This window comes from Xenia sp. Carnegie-2017, unplaced genomic scaffold (assembly GCF_021976095.1).
Source record: "Xenia sp. Carnegie-2017 unplaced genomic scaffold, XeniaSp_v1 HiC_scaffold_24, whole genome shotgun sequence".
Lineage (NCBI taxonomy): Eukaryota > Metazoa > Cnidaria > Anthozoa > Malacalcyonacea > Xeniidae > Xenia > Xenia sp. Carnegie-2017.
The window spans coordinates 9,449,241-9,468,191 of NW_025813487.1; the positions used below are offsets into that span (position 1 = coordinate 9,449,241).

General features: G+C 35.2%; 2 protein-coding genes across 2 annotated transcripts; both read right to left on the reverse strand.

Moving 5' to 3' along the window:
• Window positions 1-713: 713 nt before the first annotated feature.
• Window positions 714-7,628, reverse strand: LOC124452100. Its single transcript, XM_047002692.1, has 4 exons — window positions 7,587-7,628; window positions 7,247-7,329; window positions 7,068-7,161; window positions 714-2,080 (listed from the first exon to the last, which is right to left on the reverse strand). The coding sequence occupies exon 4, from the start codon at window positions 2,070-2,072 to the stop codon at window positions 714-716; it is 1,359 nt and encodes a 452-aa protein (XP_046858648.1). The 5' UTR covers window positions 2,073-2,080; window positions 7,068-7,161; window positions 7,247-7,329; window positions 7,587-7,628.
• A 1,172-nt stretch (window positions 7,629-8,800) lies between these two features.
• LOC124452101 lies at window positions 8,801-11,559 on the reverse strand. Its single transcript, XM_047002693.1, has 4 exons — window positions 11,332-11,559; window positions 10,996-11,078; window positions 10,817-10,910; window positions 8,801-9,572 (listed from the first exon to the last, which is right to left on the reverse strand). Exons 1-4 carry the CDS (start codon window positions 11,352-11,354, stop codon window positions 8,801-8,803), a joined length of 972 nt encoding a protein of 323 aa, XP_046858649.1. The 5' UTR covers window positions 11,355-11,559.
• Between the last annotated feature and the right edge of the window lie 7,392 nt (window positions 11,560-18,951).

Genomic DNA, 18,951 nt, shown 5'->3' on the forward strand with positions numbered 1-18,951 from the left:
TTTCTGTTTATAATCTGAGATTATACTTAATGTTAGAACAGTTAATTACACAACTATACAGAAATTTATGCTTATTCACATAACTAAGCAGACCACATACTTATGTTTCTCAATTAATGCTTTAATGCAATCAATTAGGTGTTGACCTAAGTCAACATACTTTAGTAGGTAAGCATTTACCATAGATTTACGTGTTCATGACGTTCTAATTTACACTATTCTGTAATAATGCAACAGTAATGCTTATGGTAACATTTTATAAAGACGACAGTTAATAAAGGGCAAAGGCTATACATGCCATGTCAAGTATCAATAGTCAAAGTTCTGAAATCGTTGACATCAAATCGAGCTCTTCGTATCTTTCACTGAAAGAAAAGTAGAACCAATTTTCAGGGTCATTATCATTATGCATCGTATCTTCTTCTGTGTTGTCAACGAGATGGCTGACGACGAGCTGCAATGATTGAAAATCCATTCGATCAAAGATTGAACTTATCTCTTCATCCGAAAACATGTCTTCTTCTCTGTTGTTAACGAGAAGGCTATCGTCGAGCTGCATAGCTTCAGAATGTGGTTCTCCTTGATGGTACGGTTCGATCTCACTTGTCTGGTTGCGATAACTCCGTCACCAGTTTGTTCAAGAGAACTGAAAACATTGCGTTGATTAGGTTCCCCAACAAATACACTGATATTTTGTGTCATTTTAGCGACATTTATTTCTTGATCCACTGGATTCCTTCAAAGGAACAAATTTCTGTACCGAATACATTTCGATCAAAGATTAAACTTATCTCTTCATCCGGAAACAGGTCTTCTTCTCTCTTTCTAACGAGAAGGCTATCGCCGAGCTGCATAGCTTCATAATCTGGTTCTCGTTGATGGTACGGTTTGATCTCACTTGTCTGGTTGCGATAACTCCCGTCACCAGTTTGTTCAAGCGAACTGAAGACATTGCGTTGACTACGTTCACCAACAAATACACTGTTATTTTGTGTCGTTTTAGCGACATTTATTTCTTGATTCACTGGATTCACTTCAAAGGAACAATTTTCTGTACCAAATACATTTCGATCAAAGATTGAACTTATCTCTTCATCCGGAAACAGGTCTTCTTCTCTGTTGTTAACGAGAAGGCTATCGTCCAGCTGCATAGCTTGAAAATCTGGTTCTCCTTGATGGTACGGTTCGATCTCACTTGTCTGGTTGCGATAACTCCCGTCACCAGTTTGTTCAAACGAACTGAAAACATTGCGTTGACTACGTTCACCAACAAATACACTGATATTTTGTGTCGTTTTAGCGACATTTATTTCTTGATCCACTGGATTCCCTTCAAAGGAACAAATTTCTGTACCGAATACATTTCGATCAATGATTAAACTTATCTCTTCATCCGGAAACAGGTCTTCTTCTCTCTTTCTAACGAGAAGGCTATCGCCGAGCTGCATAGCTTCATAATCTGTTTCTCCTTGATGGTACGGTTTGATCTCACTTGTCTGGTTGCGATAACTCCGGTCACCAGTTTGTTCAAGCGAACTGAAAACATTGCGTTGACTACGTTCACCAACAAATACACTGATATTTTGTGTCGTTTTAGCGACATTTATTTCTTGATCCACTGGATTCACTTCAAAGGAACAATTTTCTGTACCAAATACATTTCGATCAAAGATTGAACTTATCTCTTCATCCGGAAACAGGTCTTCTTCTCTGTTGTTAACGAGAAGGCTATCGTCCAGCTGCATAGCTTGAAAATCTGGTTCTCCTTGATGGTACGGTTCGATCTCACTTGTCTGGTTGCGATAACTCCCGTCACCAGTTTGTTCAAACGAACTGAAAACATTGCGTTGACTACGTTCACCAACAAATACACTGATATTTTGTGTCGTTTTAGCGACATTTATTTCTTGATCCACTGGATTCACTTCAAAGGAACAATTTTCTGTACCGAATACATTTCGATCAAAGATTGAACTTATCTCTTTATCCGGAAACATGTCTTCTTCTCTGTTGTTAACCAGAATGACAACCTTCTCGAGGGGAACCTCCTCTTGATGAGTGTAATCGCTCATGACTAACTCTATAAAGAATCAGATGTCAAACAATTTCATGAATTTGCAACAAGACACTCAACATTTTAAAAAATTTATAGCCTACTGCTCTCCATGATATTTTTTTAAATTGATTACAGAGTCACAAGACTCGTTCTTAAGATATTATCATTTTCAGATCTTAACATGAAAGAGATTTTATTAGACCTCATAAATGACCTCATAAAACATGAATGACGTCATGACATACATGTTTTGTTAAATATTATGTGTTCACATTGCTCGTGAAGATAATTCGTGCACGAAGTTTCAACTTATGGAAACTGTCCTTTCTATTATTCTGGATGACAAACAGTAACTAAAAGATTCATCATTGACAATTCATAAAAATCAAACTCTTGAATCGCGTGTATTTTTACATCATGTCGTATGATTTCTGCATGACCGAAATTAGAAAATATTTGTCATCGATTGATTCCCACAGTATAACAAAATCGAAAGATCGCAGTGATCTTCCCACCAAAATTTTCAAAACTAAAGACAATTTGGGTATCAAAAGTCAACATGTATTTTCGCTGATGTTTTGCTCATAAAGTAAGCGTCGAAATATAAGCAACTGACAAAGACAATGGCGAAGACTTCTGTTGCAAAGAATTAGTCTTAGTCAGAGTGTTAGTATTACTGATATCAGCAAAACAACGCGCTACAAGCTAACACATAGAACATGAAGGTATAAGAATGTCGTAAACTACATATATACCATAATATCAATAATACGTTTGATTTTATAGCTCAAATGCTCATGGTCAAATACTGAGGAGCTTGGTGATGTAAATCTAACTGTTTCAATTGCGGCCTTACGCTGCACTTCTCAGTATAAAACTGACTTTAAAGATGAATATCTTCCTATTTAATAGAAAATGGTGATTTATATATTTAAAGTTGGTCAAATTAGTTTGTCGTATTGTAGAAAATCAAGGTCAATTGCTGTCGATTTAAGGTAGCAACAAACAAAATATTTTAGCCCAAAATCATCAGCGAAATAGATGAGTTTCCATGTAAAAGAATTTTACGAATTATAATATGTTAACCTCCATATTTGTTTGTGACGGCATTAAACCATTAGGAATACATCATAGCGAATGTTTGCGGAATAACATTTAAAATTTATAGTTTGCGACAAATAGGCATTTGAATTTATGAGTTCGATTCGATATGTTTTAAGTCACTGAAATCCAAGCAGTCTTCTACAGTTATTAAACAAGATTTACCTTTTGTTGAAAATATTAAGCACGATCTTCTCGACCACAATCTGTAACAATATATTGACGCCTATCCACGGAAATAATGTGCGCAACTTATGATCTATATGTGACAAAGAGAAATTCGACGTTGAGAGTTTAATTTCATGTTCATTCAGATAGCTAATACTTATTAAAACGAGATTTACCTTGTTTTCGAATTCCTGTGTTTCGCACTATCTTCTCAAAATTGCTGCTTGACGTCTTCCTCACCATAAGTGATAAGCAGCAACTGAATGACGAACAAACAATAAATTCCATGTATTTGGTAAACCAATAAATTTATTAGAAAATGAAAGCATTGATCACGTGAAAAATGTCATATGATCTCTGCGTGACTAGAAATAATAAAAGATTAAATTTCATATCCGTAGAATCGTAGTGTTTCTACCAATAATTGAATTAAATTTGTTAAATTCGACAGACAAATGTCTTATTTTATCAGATGTAACATTACAAGGAAAGATGTCAATACAAAGTAAGACTTACCACGGTACAAGCAATTTTCTCATTCAACGGTGATTCCCCAGTTAATACTTGGGAATTCCCATTCACCTTTTAGTAATATGAAGGAACACTGCTAAGAGAACATTGTCTGAGAATTTCAGACTGCTTAACTCGATGACGTCAACCAACGAATAATGTTACTGAATAATGAGTGAAACTGATTATACCACTTTACGTGATACCCAATCTTTACAAGGCATTTGGTAAGTTATTATAAGTCTAGCACTTTGTTTGACTATCTGGGATGCAATTATAATTTGCAAAATAAACTTTTGGAGGAACTTTCTTTGTACCTGGTGTTTATATTGATTAGTTGGAAGAATGTTCATGGTTTTGAAGCCTGCACATGTATACTTAATACCTCTGACTGCGAATACCTTGAGGCACAGTTCATTCCTGTCAATAGAAGACTTGTGTCGATATGGAAAGAAAATAAGTTAAATGGATATCTCCCCTAAAATAACATAGACAATCTGTACTGGTTTTCTGTTTATAATCTGAGATTATACTTAATGTTAGAACAGTTAATTACACAACTATACAGAAATTTATGCTTATTCACATAACTAAGCAGACCACATACTTATGTTTCTCAATTAATGCTTTAATGCAATCAATTAGGTGTTGACCTAAGTCAACATACTTTAGTAGGTAAGCATTTACCATAGATTTACGTGTTCATGACGTTCTAATTTACACTATTCTGTAATAATGCAACAGTAATGCTTATGGTAACATTTTATAAAGACGACAGTTAATAAAGGGCAAAGGCTATACATGCCATGTCAAGTATCAATAGTCAAAGTTCTGAAATCGTTGACATCAAATCGAGCTCTTCGTATCTTTCACTGAAAGAAAAGTAGAACCAATTTTCAGGGTCATTATCATTATGCATCGTATCTTCTTCTGTGTTGTCAACGAGATGGCTGACGACGAGCTGCAATGATTGAAAATCCATTCGATCAAAGATTGAACTTATCTCTTCATCCGAAAACATGTCTTCTTCTCTGTTGTTAACGAGAAGGCTATCGTCGAGCTGCATAGCTTCAGAATGTGGTTCTCCTTGATGGTACGGTTCGATCTCACTTGTCTGGTTGCGATAACTCCCGTCACCAGTTTGTTCAAGAGAACTGAAAACATTGCGTTGATTAGGTTCCCAACAAATACACTGATATTTTGTGTCATTTTAGCGACATTTATTTCTTGATCCACTGGATTCCCTTCAAAGGAACAAATTTCTGTACCGAATACATTTCGATCAAAGATTAAACTTATCTCTTCATCCGGAAACAGGTCTTCTTCTCTCTTTCTAACGAGAAGGCTATCGCCGAGCTGCATAGCTTCATAATCTGGTTCTCGTTGATGGTACGGTTTGATCTCACTTGTCTGGTTGCGATAACTCCCGTCACCAGTTTGTTCAAGCGAACTGAAAACATTGCGTTGACTACGTTCACCAACAAATACACTGTTATTTTGTGTCGTTTTAGCGACATTTATTTCTTGATCCACTGGATTCACTTCAAAGGAACAATTTTCTGTACCAAATACATTTCGATCAAAGATTGAACTTATCTCTTCATCCGGAAACAGGTCTTCTTCTCTGTTGTTAACGAGAAGGCTATCGTCCAGCTGCATAGCTTGAAAATCTGGTTCTCCTTGATGGTACGGTTCGATCTCACTTGTCTGGTTGCGATAACTCCCGTCACCAGTTTGTTCAAACGAACTGAAAACATTGCGTTGACTACGTTCACCAACAAATACACTGATATTTTGTGTCGTTTTAGCGACATTTATTTCTTGATCCACTGGATTCACTTCAAAGGAACAATTTTCTGTACCGAATACATTTCGATCAAAGATTGAACTTATCTCTTTATCCGGAAACATGTCTTCTTCTCTGTTGTTAACCAGAATGACAACCTTCTCGAGGAACCTCCTCTTGATGAGTGTAATCGCTCATGACTAACTCTATAAAGAATCAGATGTCAAACAATTTCATGAATTTGCAACAAGACACTCAACATTTTAAAAATTTATAGCCTACTGCTCTCCATGATATTTTTAAATTGATTACAGAGTCACAAGACTCGTTCTTAAGATATTATCATTTTCAGATCTTAACATGAAAGAGATTTTATTAGACCTCATAAATGACCTCATAAAACATGAATGACGTCATGACATACATGTTTTGTTAAATATTATGTGTTCACATTGCTCGTGAAGATAATTCGTGCACGAAGTTTCAACTTATGGAAACTGTCCTTTCTATTATTCTGGATGACAAACAGTAACTAAAAGATTCATCATTGACAATTCATAAAAATCAAACTCTTGAATCGCGTGTATTTTTACATCATGTCGTATGATTTCTGCATGACCGAAATTAGAAAATATTTGTCATCGATTGATTCCCACAGTATAACAAAAATCGAAAGATCGCAGTGATCTTCCCACCAAAATTTTCAAAACTAAAGACAATTTGGGTATCAAAAGTCAACATGTATTTTCGCTGATGTTTTGCTCATAAAGTAAGCGTCGAAATATAAGCAACTGACAAAGACAATGGCGAAGACTTCTGTTGCAAAGAATTAGTCTTAGTCAGAGTGTTAGTATTACTGATATCAGCAAAACAACGCGCTACAAGCTAACACATAGAACATGAAGGTATAAGAATGTCGTAAACTACATATATACCATAATATCAATAATACGTTTGATTTTATAGCTCAAATGCTCATGGTCAAATACTGAGGAGCTTGGTGATGTAAATCTAACTGTTTCAATTGCGGCCTTACGCTGCACTTCTCAGTATAAAACTGACTTTAAAGATGAATATCTTCCTATTTAATAGAAAATGGTGATTTATATATTTAAAGTTGGTCAAATTAGTTTGTCGTATTGTAGAAAATCAAGGTCAATTGCTGTCGATTTAAGGTAGCAACAAACAAAATATTTTAGCCCAAAATCATCAGCGAAATAGATGAGTTTCCATGTAAAAGAATTTTACGAATTATAATATGTTAACCTCCATATTTGTTTGTGACGGCATTAAACCATTAGGAATACATCATAGCGAATGTTTGCGGAAATAACATTTAAAATTTATAGTTTGCGACAATAGGCATTTGAATTTATGAGTTCGATTCGATATGTTTTAAGTCACTGAAATCCAAGCAGTCTTCTACAGTTATTAAACAAGATTTACCTTTTGTTGAAAATATTAAGCACGATCTTCTCGACCACAATCTGTAACAATATATTGACGCCTATCCACGGAAATAATGTGCGCAACTTATGATCTATATGTGACAAAGAGAAATTCGACGTTGAGAGTTTAATTTCATGTTCATTCAGATAGCTAATACTTATTAAAACGAGATTTACCTTGTTTTCGAATTCCTGTGTTTCGCACTATCTTCTCAAAATTGCTGCTTGACGTCTTCCTCACCATAAGTGATAAGCAGCAACTGAATGACGAACAAACAATAAATTCCATGTATTTGGTAAACCAATAAATTTATTAGAAAATGAAAGCATTGATCACGTGAAAAATGTCATATGATCTCTGCGTGACTAGAAATAATAAAAGATTAAATTTCATATCCGTAGAATCGTAGTGTTTCTACCAATAATTGAATTAAATTTGTTAAATTCGACAGACAAATGTCTTATTTTATCAGATGTAACATTACAAGGAAAGATGTCAATACAAAGTAAGACTTACCACGGTACAAGCAATTTTCTCATTCAACGGTGATTCCCCAGTTAATACTTGGGAATTCCCATTCACCTTTTAGTAATATGAAGGAACACTGCTAAGAGAACATTGTCTGAGAATTTCAGACTGCTTAACTCGATGACGTCAACCAACGAATAATGTTACTGAATAATGAGTGAAACTGATTATACCACTTTACGTGACCCCAATCTTTACAAGGCATTTGGTAAGTTATTATAAGTCTAGCACTTTGTTTGACTATCTGGGATGCAATTATAATTTGCAAAATAAACTTTTGGAGGAACTTTCTTTGTACCTGGTGTTTATATTGATTAGTTGGAAGAATGTTCATGGTTTTGAAGCCTGCACATGTATACTTAATACCTCTGACTGCGAATACCTTGAGGCACAGTTCATTCCTGTCAATAGAAGACTTGTGTCGATATGGAAAGAAAATAAGTTAAATGGATATCTCCCCTAAAATAACATAGACAATCTGTACTGGTTTTCTGTTTATAATCTGAGATTATACTTAATGTTAGAACAGTTAATTACACAACTATACAGAAATTTATGCTTATTCACATAACTAAGCAGACCACATACTTATGTTTCTCAATTAATGCTTTAATGCAATCAATTAGGTGTTGACCTAAGTCAACATACTTTAGTAGGTAAGCATTTACCATAGATTTACGTGTTCATGACGTTCTAATTTACACTATTCTGTAATAATGCAACAGTAATGCTTATGGTAACATTTTATAAAGACGACAGTTAATAAAGGGCAAAGGCTATACATGCCATGTCAAGTATCAATAGTCAAAGTTCTGAAATCGTTGACATCAAATCGAGCTCTTCGTATCTTTCACTGAAAGAAAAGTAGAACCAATTTTCAGGGTCATTATCATTATGCATTGTATCTTCTTCTGTGTTGTCAACGAGATGGCTGACGACGAGCTGCAATGATTGAAAATCCATTCGATCAAAGATTGAACTTATCTCTTCATCCGAAAACATGTCTTCTTCTCTGTTGTTAACGAGAAGGCTATCGTCGAGCTGCATAGCTTCAGAATGTGGTTCTCCTTGATGGTACGGTTCGATCTCACTTGTCTGGTTGCGATAACTCCCGTCACCAGTTTGTTCAAGAGAACTGAAAACATTGCGTTGATTAGGTTCCCCAACAAATACACTGATATTTTGTGTCATTTTAGCGACATTTATTTCTTGATCCACTGGATTCCTTCAAAGGAACAAATTTCTGTACCGAATACATTTCGATCAAAGATTAAACTTATCTCTTCATCCGGAAACAGGTCTTCTTCTCTCTTTCTAACGAGAAGGCTATCGCCGAGCTGCGTAGCTTCATAATCTGTTTCTCCTTGATGGTACGGTTTGATCTCACTTGTCTGGTTGCGATAACTCCGGTCATAAGTTTGTTCAAGCGAACTGAAAACATTGCGTTGACTACGTTCACCAACAAATACACTGATATTTTGTGTCGTTTTAGCGACATTTATTTCTTGATCCACTGGATTCACTTCAAAGGAACAATTTTCTGTACCAAATACATTTCGATCAAAGATTGAACTTATCTCTTCATCCGGAAACAGGTCTTCTTCTCTGTTGTTAACGAGAAGGCTATCGTCCAGCTGCATAGCTTGAAAATCTGGTTCTCCTTGATGGTACGGTTCGATCTCACTTGTCTGGTTGCGATAACTCCCGTCACCAGTTTGTTCAAACGAACTGAAAACATTGCGTTGACTACGTTCACCAACAAATACACTGATATTTTGTGTCGTTTTAGCGACATTTATTTCTTGATCCACTGGATTCACTTCAAAGGAACAATTTTCTGTACCGAATACATTTCGATCAAAGATTGAACTTATCTCTTTATCCGGAAACATGTCTTCTTCTCTGTTGTTAACCAGAATGACAACCTTCTCGAGGGAACCTCCTCTTGATGAGTGTAATCGCTCATGACTAACTCTATAAAGAATCAGATGTCAAACAATTTCATGAATTTGCAACAAGACACTCAACATTTTAAAAAATTTATAGCCTACTGCTCTCCATGATATTTTTTTAAATTGATTACAGAGTCACAAAACTCGTTCTTAAGATAATATCATTTTCAGATCTTAACATGAAAGAGATTTTATTAGACCTCATAAATGACCTCATAAAACATGAATGACGTCATGACATACATGTTTTGTTAAATATTATGTGTTCACATTGCTCGTGAAGATAATTCGTGCACGAAGTTTCAACTTATGGAAACTGTCCTTTCTATTATTCTGGATGACAAACAGTAACTAAAAAAGATTCATCATTGACAATTCATAAAAATCAAACTCTTGAATCGCGTGTATTTTACATCATGTCGTATGATTTCTGCATGACCGAAATTAGAAAATATTTGTCATCGATTGATTCCCACAGTATAACAAAATCGAAAGATCGCAGTGATCTTCCCACCAAAATTTTCAAAACTAAAGACAATTTGGGTATCAAAAGTCAACATGTATTTTCGCTGATGTTTTGCTCATAAAGTAAGCGTCGAAATATAAGCAACTGACAAAGACAATGGCGAAGACTTCTGTTGCAAAGAATTAGTCTTAGTCAGAGTGTTAGTATTACTGATATCAGCAAAACAACGCGCTACAAGCTAACACATAGAACATGAAGGTATAAGAATGTCGTAAACTACATATATACCATAATATCAATAATACGTTTGATTTTATAGCTCAAATGCTCATGGTCAAATACTGAGGAGCTTGGTGATGTAAATCTAACTGTTTCAATTGCGGCCTTACGCTGCACTTCTCAGTATAAAACTGACTTTAAAGATGAATATCTTCCTATTTAATAGAAAATGGTGATTTATATATTTAAAGTTGGTCAAATTAGTTTGTCGTATTGTAGAAAATCAAGGTCAATTGCTGTCGATTTAAGGTAGCAACAAACAAAATATTTTAGCCCAAAATCATCAGCGAAATAGATGAGTTTCCATGTAAAAGAATTTTACGAATTATAATATGTTAACCTCCATATTTGTTTGTGACGGCATTAAACCATTAGGAATACATCATAGCGAATGTTTGCGGAAATAACATTTAAAATTTATAGTTTGCGACAAATAGGCATTTGAATTTATGAGTTCGATTCGATATGTTTTAAGTCACTGAAATCCAAGCAGTCTTCTACAGTTATTAAACAAGATTTACCTTTTGTTGAAAATATTAAGCACGATCTTCTCGACCACAATCTGTAACAATATATTGACGCCTATCCACGGAAATAATGTGCGCAACTTATGATCTATATGTGACAAAGAGAAATTCGACGTTGAGAGTTTAATTTCATGTTCATTCAGATAGCTAATACTTATTAAAACGAGATTTACCTTGTTTTCGAATTCCTGTGTTTCGCACTATCTTCTCAAAATTGCTGCTTGACGTCTTCCTCACCATAAGTGATAAGCAGCAACTGAATGACGAACAAACAATAAATTCCATGTATTTGGTAAACCAATAAATTTATTAGAAAATGAAAGCATTGATCACGTGAAAATGTCATATGATCTCTGCGTGACTAGAAATAAAAGATTAAATTTCATATCCGTAGAATCGTAGTGTTTCTACCAATAATTGAATTAAATTTGTTAAATTCGACAGACAAATGTCTTATTTTATCAGATGTAACATTACAAGGAAAGATGTCAATACAAAGTAAGACTTACCACGGTACAAGCAATTTTCTCATTCAACGGTGATTCCCCAGTTAATACTTGGGAATTCCCATTCACCTTTTTTAGTAATATGAAGGAACACTGCTAAGAGAACATTGTCTGAGAATTTCAGACTGCTTAACTCGATGACGTCAACCAACGAATAATGTTACTGAATAATGAGTGAAACTGATTATACCACTTTACGTGACCCCAATCTTTACAAGGCATTTGGTAAGTTATTATAAGTCTAGCACTTTGTTTGACTATCTGGGATGCAATTATAATTTGCAAAATAAACTTTTGGAGGAACTTTCTTTGTACCTGGTGTTTATATTGATTAGTTGGAAGAATGTTCATGGTTTTGAAGCCTGCACATGTATACTTAATACCTCTGACTGCGAATACCTTGAGGCACAGTTCATTCCTGTCAATAGAAGACTTGTGTCGATATGGAAAGAAAATAAGTTAAATGGATATCTCCCCTAAAATAACATAGACAATCTGTACTGGTTTTCTGTTTATAATCTGAGATTATACTTAATGTTAGAACAGTTAATTACACAACTATACAGAAATTTATGCTTATTCACATAACTAAGCAGACCACATACTTATGTTTCTCAATTAATGCTTTAATGCAATCAATTAGGTGTTGACCTAAGTCAACATACTTTAGTAGGTAAGCATTTACCATAGATTTACGTGTTCATGACGTTCTAATTTACACTATTCTGTAATAATGCAACAGTAATGCTTATGGTAACATTTTATAAAGACGACAGTTAATAAAGGGCAAAGGCTATACATGCCATGTCAAGTATCAATAGTCAAAGTTCTGAAATCGTTGACATCAAATCGAGCTCTTCGTATCTTTCACTGAAAGAAAAGTAGAACCAATTTTCAGGGTCATTATCATTATGCATCGTATCTTCTTCTGTGTTGTCAACGAGATGGCTGACGACGAGCTGCAATGATTGAAAATCCATTCGATCAAAGATTGAACTTATCTCTTCATCCGAAAACATGTCTTCTTCTCTGTTGTTAACGAGAAGGCTATCGTCGAGCTGCATAGCTTCAGAATGTGGTTCTCCTTGATGGTACGGTTCGATCTCACTTGTCTGGTTGCGATAACTCCCGTCACCAGTTTGTTCAAGAGAACTGAAAACATTGCGTTGATTAGGTTCCCCAACAAATACACTGATATTTTGTGTCATTTTAGCGACATTTATTTCTTGATCCACTGGATTCCTTCAAAGGAACAAATTTCTGTACCGAATACATTTCGATCAAAGATTAAACTTATCTCTTCATCCGGAAACAGGTCTTCTTCTCTTTCTAACGAGAAGGCTATCGCCGAGCTGCATAGCTTCATAATCTGGTTCTCCTTGATGGTACGGTTTGATCTCACTTGTCTGGTTGCGATAACTCCGGTCACCAGTTTGTTCAAGCGAACTGAAAACATTGCGTTGACTACGTTCACCAACAAATACACTGATATTTTGTGTCGTTTTAGCGACATTTATTTCTTGATCCACTGGATTCCTTCAAGGAACAAATTTCTGTACCGAATACATTTCGATCAAAGATTAAACTTATCTCTTCATCCGGAAACAGGTTCTAACGAGAAGGCTATCGCCGAGCTGCATAGCTTCATAATCTGGTTCTCCTTGATGGTACGGTTTGATCTCACTTGTCTGGTTGCGATAACTCCGGAGTTTGTTCAAGCGAACTGAAAACATTGCGTTGACTACGTTCACCAACAAATACACTGATATTTTGTGTCGTTTTAGCGACATTTATTTCTTGATCCACTGGATTCACTTCAAAGGAACAATTTTCTGTACCAAATACATTTCGATCAAAGATTGAACTTATCTCTTCATCCGGAAACAGGTCTTCTTCTCTGTTGTTAACGAGAAGGCTATCGTCCAGCTGCATAGCTTGAAAATCTGGTTCTCCTTGATGGTACGGTTTGATCTCACTTGTCTGGTTGCGATAACTCCGTCACCAGTTTGTTCAAACGAACTGAAAACATTGCGTTGACTACGTTCACCAACAAATACACTGATATTTTGTGTCGTTTTAGCGACATTTATTTCTTGATCCACTGGATTCCTTCAAAGGAACAAATTTCTGTACCGAATACATTTCGATCAAAGATTAAACTTATCTCTTCATCCGGAAACAGGTCTTCTTCTCTTTCTAACGAGAAGGCTATCGCCGAGCTGCGTAGCTTCATAATCTGTTTCTCCTTGATGGTACGGTTTGATCTCACTTGTCTGGTTGCGATAACTCCGGTCATAAGTTTGTTCAAGCGAACTGAAAACATTGCGTTGACTACGTTCACCAACAAATACACTGATATTTTGTGTCGTTTTAGCGACATTTATTTCTTGATCCACTGGATTCACTTCAAAGGAACAATTTTCTGTACCAAATACATTTCGATCAAAGATTGAACTTATCTCTTCATCCGAAACAGGTCTTCTCTGTTGTTAACGAGAAGGCTATCGTCCAGCTGCATAGCTTGAAAATCTGGTTCTCCTTGATGGTACGGTTCGATCTCACTTGTCTGGTTGCGATAACTCCCGTCACCAGTTTGTTCAAACGAACTGAAAACATTGCGTTGACTACGTTCACCAACATACACTGATATTTTGTGTCGTTTTAGCGACATTTATTTCTTGATCCACTGATTCACTTCAAAGGAACAATTTTCTGTACCGAATACATTTCGATCAAAGATTGAACTTATCTCTTTATCCGGAAACATGTCTTCTCTGTTGTTAACCAGAATGACAACCTTCTCGAGGGGAACCTCCTCTTGATGAGTGTAATCGCTCATGACTAACTCTATAAAGAATCAGATGTCAAACAATTTCATGAATTTGCAACAAGACACTCAACATTTTAAAAAATTTATAGCCTACTGCTCTCCATGATATTTTTTTAAATTGATTACAGAGTCACAAAACTCGTTCTTAAGATAATATCATTTTCAGATCTTAACATGAAAGAGATTTTATTAGACCTCATAAATGACCTCATAAAAACATGAATGACGTCATGACATACATGTTTTGTTAAATATTATGTGTTCACATTGCTCGTGAAGATAATTCGTGCACGAAGTTTCAACTTATGGAAACTGTCCTTTCTATTATTCTGGATGACAAACAGTAACTAAAAAAGATTCATCATTGACAATTCATAAAAATCAAACTCTTGAATCGCGTGTATTTTTACATCATGTCGTATGATTTCTGCATGACCGAAATTAGAAAATATTTGTCATCGATTGATTCCCACAGTATAACAAAATCGAAAGATCGCAGTGATCTTCCCACCAAAATTTTCAAAACTAAAGACAATTTGGGTATCAAAAGTCAACATGTATTTTCGCTGATGTTTTGCTCATAAAGTAAGCGTCGAAATATAAGCAACTGACAAAGACAATGGCGAAGACTTCTGTTGCAAAGAATTAGTCTTAGTCAGAGTGTTAGTATTACTGATATCAGCAAAACAACGCGCTACAAGCTAACACATAGAACATGAAGGTATAAGAATGTCGTAAACTACATATATACCATAATATCAATAATACGTTTGATTTTATAGCTCAAATGCTCATGGTCAAATACTGAGGAGCTTGGTGATGTAAATCTAACTGTTTCAATTGCGGCCTTACGCTGCACTTCTCAGTATAAAACTGACTTTAAAGATGAATATCTTCCTATTTAATAGAAAATGGTGATTTATATATTTAAAGTTGGTCAAATTAGTTTGTCGTATTGTAGAAAATCAAGGTCAATTGCTGTCGATTTTAGGTAGCAACAAACAAAATATTTTAGCCCAAAATCATCAGCGAAATAGATGAGTTTCCATGTAAAAGAATTTTACGAATTATAATATGTTAACCTCCATATTTGTTTGTGACGGCATTAAACCATTAGGAATACATCATAGCGAATGTTTGCGGAAATAACATTTAAAATTTATAGTTTGCGACAAATAGGCATTTGAATTTATGACTTCGATTCGATATGTTTTAAGTCACTGAAATCCAAGCAGTCTTCTACAGTTATTAAACAAGATTTACCTTTTGTTGAAAATATTAAGCACGATCTTCTCGACCACAATCTGTAACAATATATTGACGCCTATCCACGGAAATAATGTGCGCAACTTATGATCTATATGTGACAAAGAGAAATTCGACGTTGATAGTTTAATTTCATGTTCATTCAGATAGCTAATACTTATTAAAACGAGATTTACCTTGTTTTCGAATTCCTGTGTTTCGCACTATCTTCTCAAAATTGCTGCTTGACGTCTTCCTCACCATAAGTGATAAGCAGCAACTGAATGACGAACAAACAATAAATTCCATGTATTTGGTAAACCAATAAATTTATTAGAAAATGAAAGCATTGATCACGTGAAAATGTCATATGATCTCTGCGTGACTAGAAATAATAAAAGATTAAATTTCATATCCGTAGAATCGTAGTGTTTCTACCAATAATTGAATTAAATTTGTTAAATTCGACAGACAAATGTCTTATTTTATCAGATGTAACATTACAAGGAAAGATGTCAATACAAAGTAAGACTTACCACGGTACAAGCAATTTTCTCATTCAACGGTGATTCCCCAGTTAATACTTGGGAATTCCCATTCACCTTTTTTAGTAATATGAAGGAACACTGCTAAGAGAACATTGTCTGAGAATTTCAGACTGCTTAACTCGATGACGTCAACCAACGAATAATGTTACTGAATAATGAGTGAAACTGATTATACCACTTTACGTGACCCCAATCTTTACAAGGCATTTGGTAAGTTATTATAAGTCTAGCACTTTGTTTGACTATCTGGGATGCAATTATAATTTGCAAAATAAACTTTTGGAGGAACTTTCTTTGTACCTGGTGTTTATATTGATTAGTTGGAAGAATGTTCATGGTTTTGAAGCCTGCACATGTATACTTAATACCTCTGACTGCGAATACCTTGAGGCACAGTTCATTCCTGTCAATAGAAGACTTGTGTCGATATGGAAAGAAAATAAGTTAAATGGATATCTCCCCTAAAATAACATAGACAATCTGTACTGGTTTTCTGTTTATAATCTGAGATTATACTTAATGTTAGAACAGTTAATTACACAACTATACAGAAATTTATGCTTATTCACATAACTAAGCAGACCACATACTTATGTTTCTCAATTAATGCTTTAATGCAATCAATTAGGTGTTGACCTAAGTCAACATACTTTAGTAGGTAAGCATTTACCATAGATTTACGTGTTCATGACGTTCTAATTTACACTATTCTGTAATAATGCAACAGTAATGCTTATGGTAACATTTTATAAAGACGACAGTTAATAAAGGGCAAAGGCTATACATGCCATGTCAAGTATCAATAGTCAAAGTTCTGAAATCGTTGACATCAAATCGAGCTCTTCGTATCTTTCACTGAAAGAAAAGTAGAACCAATTTTCAGGGTCATTATCATTATGCATTGTATCTTCTTCTGTGTTGTCAACGAGATGGCTGACGACGAGCTGCAATGATTGAAAATCCATTCGATCAAAGATTGAACTTATCTCTTCATCCGAAAACATGTCTTCTTCTCTGTTGTTAACGAGAAGGCTATCGTCGAGCTGCATAGCTTCAGAATGTGGTTCTCCTTGATGGTACGGTTCGATCTCACTTGTCTGGTTGCGATAACTCCCGTCACCAGTTTGTTCAAGAGAACTGAAAACATTGCGTTGATTAGGTTCCCCAACAAATACACTGATATTTTGTGTCATTTTAGCGACATTTATTTCTTGATCCACTGGATTCCTTCAAAGGAACAAATTTCTGTACCGAATACATTTCGATCAAAGATTAAACTTATCTCTTCATCCGGAAACAGGTCTTCTCTCTTTCTAACGAGAAGGCTATCGCCGAGCTGCATAGCTTCATAATCTGGTTCTCCTTGATGGTACGGTTTGATCTCACTTGTCTGGTTGCGATAACTCCGGTCACAAGTTTGTTCAAGCGAACTGAAAACATTGCGTTGACTACGTTCACCAACAAATACACTGATATTTTGTGTCGTTTTAGCGACATTTATTTCTTGATCCACTGGATTCCTTCAAAGGAACAAATTTCTGTACCGAATACATTTCGATCAAAGATTAAACTTATCTCTTCATCCGGAAACAGGTCTTCTCTCTTTCTAACGAGAAGGCTATCGCCGAGCTGCGTAGCTTCATAATCTGTTTCTCCTTGATGGTACGGTTTGATCTCACTTGTCTGGTTGCGATAACTCCGGTCATAAGTTTGTTCAAGCGAACTGAAAACATTGCGTTGACTACGTTCACCAACAAATACACTGATATTTTGTGTCGTTTTAGCGACATTTATTTCTTGATCCACTGGATTCACTTCAAAGGAACAATTTTCTGTACCAAATACATTTCGATCAAAGATTGAACTTATCTCTTCATCCGGAAACAGGTCTTCTTCTCTGTTGTTAACGAGAAGGCTATCGTCCAGCTGCATAGCTTGAAAATCTGGTTCTCCTTGATGGTACGGTTCGATCTCACTTGTCTGGTTGCGATAACTCCCGTCACCAGTTTGTTCAAACGAACTGAAAACATTGCGTTGACTACGTTCACCAACAAATACACTGATATTTTGTGTCGTTTTAGCGACATTTATTTCTTGATCCACTGGATTCACTTCAAAGGAACAATTTTCTGTACCGAATACATTTCGATCAAAGATTGAACTTATCTCTTTATCCGGAAACATGTCTTCTTCTCTGTTGTTAACCAGAATGACAACCTTCTCGAGGGGAACCTCCTCTTGATGAGTGTAATCGCTCATGACTAACTCTATAAAGAATCAGATGTCAAACAATTTCATGAATTTGCAACAAGACACTCAACATTTTAAAAAATTTATAGCCTACTGCTCTCCATGATATTTTTAAATTGATTACAGAGTCACAAAACTCGTTCTTAAGATATTATCATTTTCAGATCTTAACATGAAAGAGATTTTATTAGACCTCATAAATGACCTCATAAAACATGAATGACGTCATGACATACATGTTTTGTTAAATATTATGTGTTCACATTGCTCGTGAAGATAATTCGTGCACGAAGTTTCAACTTATGGAAACTGTCCTTTCTATTATTCTGGATGACAAACAGTAACTAAAAGATTCATCATTGACAATTCATAAAAATCAAACTCTTGAATCGCGTGTATTTTTACATCATGTCGTATGATTTCTGCATGACCGAAATTAGAAAATATTTGTCATCGATTGATTCCCACAGTATAACAAAATCGAAAGATCGCAGTGATCTTCCCACCAAAATTTTCAAAACTAAAGACAATTTGGGTATCAAAAGTCAACATGTATTTTCGCTGATGTTTTGCTCATAAAGTAAGCGTCGAAATATAAGCAACTGACAAAGACAATGGCGAAGACTTCTGTTGCAAAGAATTAGTCTTAGTCAGAGTGTTAGTATTACTGATATCAGCAAAACAACGCGCTACAAGCTAACACATAGAACATGAAGGTATAAGAATGTCGTAAACTACATATATACCATA

Bases quoted from the DNA above. Each gene is read 5' to 3' on its own strand.
- LOC124452100 (XM_047002692.1), bottom strand. From the start codon at position 2,072: ATGAGCGATTACACTCATCAAGAGGAGGTTCCCCTCGAGAAGGTTGTC.
- LOC124452101 (XM_047002693.1), bottom strand. From the start codon at position 11,354: ATGAGAAAATTGCTTGTACCGTG. The intron at 11,079-11,331 runs GTAAGTCTTACT...TTCGTCATTCAG, and splicing joins AGAAAATTGCTTGTACCGTG to TTGCTGCTTATCACTTATGG. The intron at 10,911-10,995 runs GTAAATCTCGTT...TGTCACATATAG, and splicing joins CACAGGAATTCGAAAACAAG to ATCATAAGTTGCGCACATTA.